Genomic DNA, 12,408 nt, shown 5'->3' with positions numbered 1-12,408 from the left:
TGTAGAGCCCATCATCACTCCGATGCCAGCCCCAGTCTGTTGGTGGAGGGAGCACGGGCGTTGGTACCAATGCCTGGCCCCAGACATGACCACCCTGAAGGGCAGATCTCTTCACATGCTGCTCCAGAGCAGCGTAGGTTGGCGGGATGTTCTGAACAGAGTTCGTCTTTGCAAAGAGCTGCTTTCTCGCCTTGTTGACGTCCTTGCATTTGCTTGTGCAGTCATACAGGTGTATGACAAACCTCTCGATGACATGCATTGTATCCTCTTGGATGCTTGTGGGTGCATTTGCCAGACTCAGCAGGGCATCAGTGAGTTCTGGCAGCGTGTTCCATGTTGCCCAGGCAGATTTCTTCCCATGTCCGACGAAGGCTGACACAGTATCACACCCTGTGATGGCATGAAACATTGGAAGAGCACATGCCTTCTCTGGACCAAGGGAGGAAGCTATTTCATGGGCTGCAATGTAGCGGTAGTTCTTGCCTGTCCCAAAGGCTACCCAGAGTTCGTCTCCAGCTGGTAGTTTCTGGACTACCATCACTGCTAGGACCACGACGTCACTGTCTACTGTTCGAACCTGTATCTGGTGGTGACCATGTTGTGCAGCATGTGCTACATGTAGCATCATGCGGGTGTCTGCCTCTTCTTGGTTGCATGGTGCGAGTGAGTTGACATCCTCTTGCTGTGGAACACAGATCACCTGCTCCCCATCAGTGACGACCAGTTCCTTGCCTTCTTCTTGAAAGGACTCTGCAAGCATGGTGGAGAGGTAGCTGAAGAGCTCCACTTTGTTGCTATCAACTCGCAGGAAACTTTGCCAATTTCCTGGTATGACTGCTGAGTCGACAACACGCCGACGTACTCCCTTTCCACGCTGTTCTCTGGTTGATGCCTTCAGGGAATCTGCTCTGTAGCTGTCCCACACAAGGTCAAGACGTGATACATTAACTTTCTGGCACAAAACAACCCCGAGCTGTTCCATTCTTGTTGTGTATAGCTTTACAAGTTCTGCGAGTCTGAAGACTGGGGTGGTGCCCTCTTCTAGGTGGGTTTCCTCGATATACAGGACCAGTTCAGCCAGTACGATTCTTGGCATTACACCTTCATGGTCAGTTTTCTGCTCGGCTTCTACAGTGGTCTTTGCACGATAGTAAAGAGCCAACAAACACTTGGAATGGTACTTGGCCTCCAGAGCCACCATATCACCCATGTTGAGCCTGGCTATGAGTTCATTGTCCCCAACTTGCGCTGCACACTTCCGTACGCGTGTGTCCACCTGGAAGGTTGTTACTTCATGTAGGGTCTCTGTGCCAGACTTTCCACAGAAAAAGCAGGAGGTGCCGCTGGTAGTGGCTTCTGAAGAGTGTGTTCTGGCGCGCTTGGCCTGGACATTGTCAGTACTATCAAATGCTGAGCTGCTTGCGATGCGTCTCTTCTCTGCTCTTCGTAGCATTGTGTTATTGTATTTGAGCATACATGTTTTATGCCACTTGGCCTGGTGGGCAACCATTGTCGCCTCAACACCTTGTCCTTCATCTAGTCTCTGTAACTGAACAGTTCTTGGCAGTTCTCCGAGTTCATCAAATTTGACCAAGTTTGCAGCCATTGTCGTGTATCCACTCCCAGGGTCTCGGCGTTTAGACAGTACTGGGCAGACAAGTGACTCTGTTGTCTCCTCTTGACATACAAGACACAGCTTCCAGTTTGTCTCAGGAGGTGTTGTGGGAGTACGTTGCTCAAAAGTATCGACCAGTTGGAACTTCTTTGCCATGGCTGCAGTCTGGAACAACGCGTCTCTGATGTCAGGTGGTGCTGCTGCTGCCTCACCTGCAAAGACACAAAACACCACCATGTTACCACAAGTTACTACTACAAGCACCATGACTATCAACACTATACTATTACTGCAGCCGCCGTCACTGCCACCAACGCTGCCGCTGCAAAGTAAAATTCCTTTTCTTGTGAAATGGTAGCCAAATTATTTGGTAAACACAGAAGTATGTGTAATTGTACAATACTTATCACCTCTAGCACACTTATCACCTTTAGCATCCACAAAAAGACAAATTATGGTACATATTCAATGACGCTAACGGTAAATAGCGGCCATTTTGAAAAATGGCCGCCAAATGTGCTACGGGGAGAATCTTGAATGCCTCCATATCCAAAATTGTTCAGAATGTATTAATCCACATGTGTGCCAATTTTGGTGCTTTTAGAACTATTTGAACAATTGGTTTCATATTTCTTACTATGCCGCTGGGCTATGAACTCTCTCAGAGTAATTAGTAATTTCAAAGCATCTCAGGTGCCGCACTGTGAACATTAATAGATTACCATTAAACCATTTCTACCGATACAAGCTTTTCAGTTTATCAGTTTGAGTAAAATCCAAACATTTCTGATATGGTCAGAAACTAGTATCAAGTATATTCATTATGTTTACATTTCCTTTCAAAAATTCTTTAGCTCGCTAATTGAAATGACCGTTCACTCTATATTTGTAATTTTCATTTAAATTCCATGAGTATTTTCATAACAGGTGACATTTTGTGTTGTTTTTTATATCTTTTGTAATCATCATCGATATAATTCTGATGGCAGATTGGGAATTTGGTACTTAGCTGCTAATTTTTTTCAATTCTTATCGACAACTTTTGCGGGCGATAATTAAACGTTTTTGTCGGTATATTTACATAGAAATCCAAATCAAGTGTTTTAAAAGATAATTCAGAGCTAAACTTCAAAAACGAGACTTTTCCTTGATATTTGTGACAAAAATCAACAAATACAGAATGCTACATCAGTCTTCAGGACATCAAACATCAAAGGACCTGGTTCTACTACTTCACTAAATATCTATTATGTTTATAACGCTGCAGATCATCCTCTACTCATACATAATTAGGCACTATATCTTGAACGACTTTATTGTAACTATACCTATGATAGAAAATCTAAATTTCTTAAAATTTTCCCACACAAATTTATATATATATATATATATATATATATATATATATATATATATATATATATATATATATATATATATATATATATATATATATATCTATCTATCTATCTATCTATCTATATATATATATATATATATATATATATATATATATATATATATATATATATATATATATATATATATATATATATATATATATATATATATATATATATATATATATAATTTTTTTACGAATTCCTGGATGCAATTTAAAATTCCTCCACATATTTTACATGAGATTTATGTTCTACTCTTTAGCCGGAATTTGTTTTATAACATTTAAATTCAATATAGCCTAGTTGGAATTTGGGCTTCTACAATTCAGAACAATTTTGAAAAAAAATTGAAAAATATCCAAAATTATTTTTCGTATTTTTACGGTTTTTGGTGTCAAATATTAGATTAAAAGTACAATAGACGTGCAATATTCAAAATATGTTATGAATTATCTTAGCTCCGAACCAGAAAAATTATTTTCAAAATATATATTTTTCTTGATATCCGATCCCAGTAATGAAACAAAAAGGATTTAAAAGAACGTTTGGTAAAAATAAAAATGAATATGGAATTAGGATTTTTGATGTTTGCGATTGTGTGTGAACAAAAGGAATATATATGTATATATATATATATATATATATATATATATATATATATATATATATATATATATATATATATATATATATATATATATATATATATATATATATATATATATATATGTACATATATATATATATATATATATATATATATATATATATATATATATATATATATATATATATATATATATATATATATATATATATATATATATATATATATATATATATACTTATATATATATATATATATATATATATATATATATATACATATATATATATATATATATATATATATATATATATATATATATATATATATATTTGTATATAATATAATAAATAAATATATATATATATATATATATATATATATATATATATATATATATATATATATATATATATATATATATATATATATATATATATATATATATATATATATATATATATATATACATATATACATAGATACATATATAAATATATATATATATATATATATATATATATATATATATATATATATATATATATATATATATATATATCCGTGTATGCATTAATGTGCGCATGGGTCTGTTTGTCTACCTGTATATGTAAGTACATCCAATTTATCAATTTCAGATAGTTTTTTATCAACTTCCTCAATATTCTTAAATGCATATGTATTGATCTGTGTAACGTACAAATTTATATCCGCACTTTGCCATCTTTAACGAAGTCAGTGTGCTTTTGCATTATTTTTTTATTGTTGTAAAATACACATATTATATCTAATATCAGGTGTTGGAGGACCATGACAAAATGATATAAGTATCCTTTCTGCCTTGTTCCTAACTGCTTAAAACAACTATTTGTGTGCAAGTTGGCGGTTGAAAAAATATTTTTGCCTTCAAGCGACAAGTAAAATTGTTCGTACGGTTTGAAGACCTCGAGTTCTATTAAACCCGGTAATGCATTACTTTTTAATTCTCTAGAAAATCTGTGAATATAAGTTAACGAGAATATTTAGAGAACCACTTTTTCATTAATACTCCCACATGTTTGTCGTGTCCTGTTGGTAACGTTCTTGCCTGGTGATCATCAGACAGGGGCTTGAGTGTATAATATATGGATGCTTAGGTAGGAAGTTCTATTAACCATAATAATTACCTGGAACATAGATGAAGTATCGTTAGTAATTATTTCTCAGCTGATCCCATCTGACGTCGTCGAATATAGCTTGATGGGTAATAATACGTCTTACACAAATCTCATAAACCAAAACATTGCTAAACAAAAGAGCATCGCTCTGAAAAGACTTAAATCCTACTCCAGTACAAATCATAAAGAATCACATCTTATCTGAGGTAATCAACAAATGTTTGAATCCTAATACCAAAACAAATCATTACTCTTATGATCAAAGCATAACATGTCTTATTCATGCAATATGATGCAATGTTGTGCAATACCTGAAACACTTGAAATATAGTACATTACAATAATACATAACAGAGTGCCACACAAATTCCTTAGTTTCTATGGTTTTTGCAACCTCACCTTCCTTGTGAGCTAAGGATGAGAGATTTGAGAGAGCCTATAGGTTTATCTGCTGAGTCATCAGCATCTATTACCTTGGCCTCTTTGGTTCTGTTATTATTGTTACTTGTTACGCTAAAACGCTAGTTGAAAAAGCAGGATACCATAAATCCAGGGGCTCCAACAGAGAAATTAGCCCAATGAGGAAAGGAAACAAGAAAATAAGAAAAGCAATTAACAATGAAAATATTCTAAGAACAGTAACAACATTAAAATAAATATTTCATATATAAACTATAAAAACATTAACAAAAAAAGAAAGAACAGCGTGCCCGAGTGTACTCTCAAGCAAGAGAACTCTAACCCAAGACAGTGGAAGGCCATGTTACAGAGGTTTGGCACTACCCAAGACTAGAGAACGGTATTTTCATTTTGAAATATACTTCTCCTAGAAGAGCTGCTTACCAGAGCTAAGGAGTCTCTTCTACCTGTACCAACCGTGTTTCACACAATTGTACATAATTCCTTTTGTATATATTATGCTTTTATCTTCGCTCTTCCCTCGCACTAAAACGAACATGAAAATTCATGTCTGGTTTTTCCTCTGTAATATTGTCTGTCTTGTGAACTTGTTATGTCCTGTTGCCTTGAGGTTTTGTATTTAAGGAGAATGTTCTACAATAATATAACTCAGTCGTTACCTACCAGCCTTTGAGTTCACAGCCTTACTCGGCGCCGTCACATTGGTGACCTCGGAAGTCGACTCGCTCCCACTACCTTCCACCCCCACCTCCCTCGCCCCTCCATCGTTGGTACTATGACGGAGACGGACTCTACAGCAGTTGGCGCTGCGGCCGCCCCATTGAAACTTTCACCGTTCGCCAGCAGAGAAGTGTTTGCTTGGTTTCAACGCGCTGAAGTCCACTTTCGTATCAGGGGCGTGACTCGCTCAACCACCAAAGCGGATTATGTTCTCGCGGCAATACCCGAGGACACCTTCCCAGAAATATCCAACTGGCTTTGTGAACAAGGAGACACCCCAATAGCGTATGACGCCCTCAAAACATACCTTCTGCAGCAGTACTCGCCGTCGCCAGACGCCCGTGTAGCAATGCTTTTTCAGCTCTCGCAACAACCGTTGGGGGACCAAAGGGCCTCGCTTGCCCTCAGGGAAATGAACAGTATCGCTCGCCTTCAACCTGCCACAGACGGCTCTCCTCGTGAGGTGAACTTACTCCGTGCCCTTTGGATACGCCGTTTACCTGAACCTGTACGCGCTGCCATACCCAATGTCGATACTTTACCCATAAAGGACTTGATGACCAAAGCCGACGCCCTTATGGACAGCCACTTCAAGACCTCCATCAACGCCTCCACCCCTGACGACGAGGATGCCTATTCAACATCAACCGAAGCTGACATGAATGCCGTAGGACATACACGCCTACCCCGTGACGTGCCGAAGCGGCGACAAAGCCGCCCACCACCCACCAATCGCTCGCGCCCCAACGAACGACTTCTACAGCCACTTACTACCTCCCATCCGCCGCAGTTTTGCTACTACCACTTCAGATTCGGGGCAACCGTGAAGAAATGTGCCAAAGATTGTCAGTGGCCAATAAACGTGTAAGTAGGCCATCGCTTGTGGCGGTGGCCTCCCATGTTTCTAATCTTTTCTTTTTATAGGATGCAGGAACGGGCGTGCGATTTTTGGTAGACACGGGTGCTTGTCGTTCCCTTTTGCCAAGGAAACTCTTCAAGGCACAACGTAGTCTGTCTACATCTGCCGACGTCCGCTTGGTAGCGGCCAACGGATCTGCGATACCCACCTACGGTTACGAGAACCTCACATTATCGTTCGGAAACGGTAAATTCAATTGGAAGTTTCTCGTTGCTGACGTCACAATGCCAATCCTCGGTGCGGATTTCCTCTCTCATTTCCACCTTCTGGTCGATGTTGCCCACCGACGATTGGTCAACGCAGACTCATACTTGTCGACACCTCTTCAACCCGCCCCCTCTAACCTCGCTCTCCACATCAGCGCACCCACGGATGCCTACGCCCACCTCCTCACGTCGTACCCGGAAGTTTTCCGTCCAGAACTTCGCCAAACGCCCACGGTTCCTGCCAAGCACGGTATTTATCACCATATCAAGACGACGGGACCCCCAGTCTTCGCAAAATTCAGACGTCTGGCACTGGAACGATTGGCAGCCGCCAATCAGACGTTCGCCGAAATGGAGAAAATGGGCCTTTGCCAAAAGGCCTCCAGCCCATGGTCGTCACCCTTACACATCGTTCTTAAGAAAGACGGCTCCCTCCGTCCATGCGGGGATTACAGGCGCTTGAACAGGCAAACAGAACCGGATCACTACCCCCTCCCAAACATTGCCGATGTAACCTTCTACCTGCACAAAGCGAAGGTTTTCTCTACGCTCGACCTCCTGAAGGGGTATTATCAGGTGCCTATGAACCCAGAAGACATCCCCAAGACTGCCATCACCACTCCGTTTGGTACATACACCTTCAATTACTCCTGTTTTGGCCTTCGTAATGCTGGGGCAACGATTCAACGTCTCATGGATGGCATCTTAGGGGACCTCCCTTTCTGTGTATGCTATGTGGACGACGTACTTGTGTTCTCCTCCTCAAAAGAGGAACACCTCCGTCACCTGCGCATCGTGCTCAACCGCCTGCAACAAAACGGCCTTGTAGTCCGGTATGTCAAGTGTACCTTTGGGGCCAACGAAGTGTCGTTCTTAGGGCACCGTATCACTCCTGAAGGAGTCCATCCCCTCCCTGAGAAGGTAGCAGCCGTTCAGAATTTCCCCGCGCCCTCGACCGTCAAAGCTCTGCAGGAATTCTTGGGCATGATCAACTATTTTCACCGTTTTCTGCCAGCCATTGCCGCCACTCTTGCTCCCCTCTACGCCTCCCTCTAGGGCAAGCCAAAGGACCTGAAGTGGGGTCCCCTTCAAGAAGCAGCCTTCTGCAATGCAAAGAAGGCCCTATCAACTGCTGCGGCTCTCACTTTTCCTATCCCACACGCCCCTCTCCTTCTCTCCACCGATGCCAGCGACGTCGCTATTGGTGTAGTACTCGAGCAGGTGGTCAAAGGCTCGCCCCACCCATTGGCCTTCTTCAGCAGAAAACTGTCCAAGGCAGAATCGGGTTATTCTACCTTCGATCGAGAATTGCTGGCGGTGCACTTGGCTGTCCGTCACTTTCGCCATCTCTTAGAAGGTACGCCCTTCGTCATTCGCACAGACCACATGCCTCTGGTGCACGCCTTCACTCGACAGTCTGACGCCAGGTCCGCCCGTCAATGCCGACATCTCTCCGCCGTGGCTGAATACAATTGCACCCTCCAATACGTCCCTGGGAAAATGAATCCCGTTGCCGATGCCCTGTCAAGAAACACGTTGGCTGCCGTTCAACTGGGATTGGATTACAACGCCCTGGTTGAAGCCCAACGACAGGAACCAGATTATCAAGCTTGTAGGACATCCTGCACGTCCCTCCGTTGGGAAGATTTTCCCCTCGAATACTCCAACACCACCCTCCTCTGTGACGTCAGTACTGGTAGACCGCGACCTTGGATTCCTGCTCCCATGCGCTGACAGGTGTTTGATTTCATCCACGGCCTTTCACATACCTCGTGCTGTTCTACTGCACAGCTGCTGAAGGCAAAGTTCATTTGGCACGGCATTTCTAAGGATTCTAAGGATTGGGTCCGCGCCTGTACTTCTTGCCAAACTTCCAAAGTACATCGACACACGGATTCAGGTGTGGGCACCTTTCCTCAACCTCAGCGTCGTTTCGCACACATTCTCGTCGACGTTGTAGGCCCCCTACCCACCTCACAAGGACATTGTTACCAGTTTACCGTCATCGACCGATCCACTCGTTGGCCTGAAGCCATTCCCATGGAAACTGCAACGTCCGCCTCATGTACATCTGCCTTACTCTCTGGATGGATTTCAAGATTCGGTATCCCTGAGCATATTACTTCTGACAGGGGAATCACCTTCACCTCTCAATTGTAGACGTCATTAGCGAATCTCCTGGGCATCATCCTACATCAGACAACGGCCTACAACCCCGCTGCCAATGGAATGGTTGAACGTTTTCATCGCACCCTCAAAGCAGCTTTGATGTCCCACTGCAAGGATTGCAACTGGTTCACTCAGCTTCCCTGGGTCCTCCTTGGACTAAGGACCACTCCTAAAGACGCCCTCGACGTCTCGGCAGCTGAAATGGTGTATGGCGATCCGTTGGTCGTCCCTGCCGAATTTTTTCCTTCTACAACCTCCTCCGACGATCTCCAGCGCATACGTCACGTCGTGGGAAAATTTACTCCGTGCCGCCAGACTTACAAGCCCCCAGCGAAGCATCACATACCAACGGACTTGCACTCTGCAACGCACGTCTTCCTGCGCAACGACACCAGTAAGCCACCACTAATGCCCCCTTACACGGGCCCTTTCCTTGTGATCCGACGCAGTCCGAAAGCATTCCTCATAAACATTCGGGGCAAAGAAGACTGGGTCTCCATTGATCGTCTAAAACCTGCTTATCTTCTGCCAGATGACCCGCCTACAGTTCGCCTCTCTAGATCAGGGCGCCCTATTTAACATGTACAGTATGTCATTTTTAGGGGGGGAGCCATGTACCAACCGTGTTTCACACAATTGTACATAATTCCTTTTGTATATATTATGCTTGTATCTTCGCTCTTCCCTCGCACTAAAACGAACATGAAAATTCATGTCTGGTATTTCCTCTGTAATATTGTCTGTCTTGTGAACTTGTTATGTCCCGTTGCCTTGAGGTTTTGTATATAAAGAGGATGTTCTACAATAATATAACTCAGTCGTTTCCTACCTGCCTTTGAGTTCACAGCCTTACTCGGCGCCATCACATTGGAGACCCCTAAAACCAGACATTAATTTTCATGTTCGTTTTAGTGCGAGGGAAGAGCGAAGATACAAGCATAATATATACAAAAGGAATTATGTACAATTGTGTGAAACACGGTTGGTAGAGTTACCTCAAAGTATTCCTTTACCCCTTACGCTTATGTTTTATGAAAATAGTATGGTAACACCGCAATGAAAGCCTATTTGTTTTGTAACGACGGACGTGAATGGTCGAGCTATTGGTATGCCAGTGCTCCTATTTTTATAAACACTACTGTAGACAATATATTAATGATATACGAATAATAGTTCACATTACAAGTGAAATATGTTGCTGTTAAATACTTAGAAAAATAGTATAGTAACAGAGTAGTAATAATAGCAATGGTAAAAATCATATTCATTCCTGATTAATCAGACATCGTCAACCTTCGTTACATTCAGTTTAGGCAGGCGTTTGCTGAAATCCAACTTTAGTTCATAGTAGATATATGGGTTCTTTTTCAGAACATAATTATTTGAATGGAAATACGCTTTCGATTTATATAATCCATCAATTTATAAAGAAATGAGATCATAAACCGCAAATTTCAAGACCTATAAATATAATTTCATAAAGGCAATTATGACAGGTCATGATACGGAAGGCTTGGGGAAAAATTAATAGACAACCCGATGTATAAAGGAAAAAATATATCCAGTGTATCATTCATATATATATATATTTTTAATTCGAGCCACGTCTCACCAGAGTAGCCTAGATGGAAATTTCTCTGGGCGGTAATTAAACTCGAATCATCTGAGTAACAACACACCTTAACCACCCTGATGGTCTTTATATCATTGGTAGATATGGTTGCACACCGATAAAATCGTACTCATATAGATAAGAGAGGGAGAGACTGAACTATGGTTGGGTTTATTTTATGTCAATTTCGTTGGTATTATCGAACAGTACTATATAAACCTTTTTTAATACCTTGAGAATGACACAGGGACTCGATTAAAGCTGTATAACTCAGAAAGAGAGAGAGAGGCGGGGCCAGTAAGTGATGTCGTGACCTCTGTTAGTCCATTATGTCTTTCTCTTGAGTAGCGGTTTACTGACTAGAGTAGACAATGGATCGCAATCAACAAAGAATCAGCAATAGGAGCAGAATAGTAGGCATGAGAGACTCTGGCATGTCTTACAAACGTATTGCAAGAGAATTAGGAATTTCATTGCCAACAGTTCGACTTTGGTGTCGAAGATGGGAAGAGTCTGGAAACCTCAACGACAGGCCAAGAGCTGGTGGGCCAAGAAAAACGACTCCAGAAGAAGATAGGGCGATTTCGGAAGTAGCCACGCAAAGCCCATTTATAAATGCAGTTGCCATAAGGGACACACTGAACTTTCGTGTTTCGTCTGGAACTATAAGAAATAGGCTCCACGCAGATGGTATCCACCATAGGACTTCGGCAGTGAAACAAAAGCTGGAGGATCGTCATAAAACGGCACGGCTGGAATTTGCTCAACGTTATTTGGAAGAGGGGTTAGACTTCTGGGGCAGAGTAATTTTCAGTGACGAAAAGACCTTCGCTTCTAACACGCATGGTCGTCTGCATTGCTGGAGGCGTGATAGCACGAGATACGGCAGCCAGAATATTTATCAAGTAGCCAGAAGCGGCCATATCACCTGTAACGTTTGGGGGTGGATACACCTGCATGGCGTTGGTGAATTGGCCGAGATCAGTGGAAGGTTCAACGCTGAGCAGTATCTCGAAATTTTGGAAAAGGTGATGGTTCCTTCCGTTCGCGCTTATGCTCTTCCTTATCCTGAGCAGATAATTTTCATGCAGGTATGTGCATTGTTGTTGTTTTTTTTTTTTTTAGTTATATGAATGCCCTTTCTTGACAAATATGGTATCAACTCATTGCTGATATTGGTCATAAAGTAGTTTCAAATTACTCAATAAAACTTTTGTCTTGGATTTATTAGTTTTATAACTGTAAAAGGATCTTACATCAATATCATTGATCTACATTCCCTGATGAATCTAAAGCGGCCAAATAAAGCCACTGAAATTGTTACAAGGTATTTTTTGCCTCTTCATGAAAAGTAGACCAAATATTCTTATCAACACACAACACCCACGTCTCCTCCTTGGCTACTCAAGCCCTTTTATTAATCATTATTGTGACTCCTTTTGCTGGACTAAACGGCATTATTTTGCCGTCATTTATATTGAAAATATAAATTGTTCTCCTTCCACCTTGTTCTAACAGTATGATTAATCAGTTATATTATTTCTTTTAGGATAACTGTTCCATCCATACTGCAAGGATTG

General features: G+C 41.4%; 1 protein-coding gene across 1 annotated transcript in view; it reads right to left on the bottom strand.

The window, feature by feature from the left end:
- The window catches only part of LOC137617542 (uncharacterized), a 39,843-nt gene extending 28,056 nt beyond the window's left edge, over nt 1–11,787 (bottom strand). Inside the window, exon 1 of the mRNA XM_068347556.1 lies at nt 11,668–11,787. Within this exon, the coding sequence (XP_068203657.1) occupies nt 11,668–11,787 (120 nt within the window). The remainder of the gene's footprint in view (nt 1–11,667) is intronic.
- Nucleotides 11,788–12,408: the final 621 nt, after the last annotated feature.

Source organism: Palaemon carinicauda, chromosome 23, assembly GCF_036898095.1.
Source record: "Palaemon carinicauda isolate YSFRI2023 chromosome 23, ASM3689809v2, whole genome shotgun sequence".
NCBI lineage: Eukaryota > Metazoa > Arthropoda > Malacostraca > Decapoda > Palaemonidae > Palaemon > Palaemon carinicauda.
This window is presented reverse-complemented; position numbering and strand designations above follow the sequence as displayed.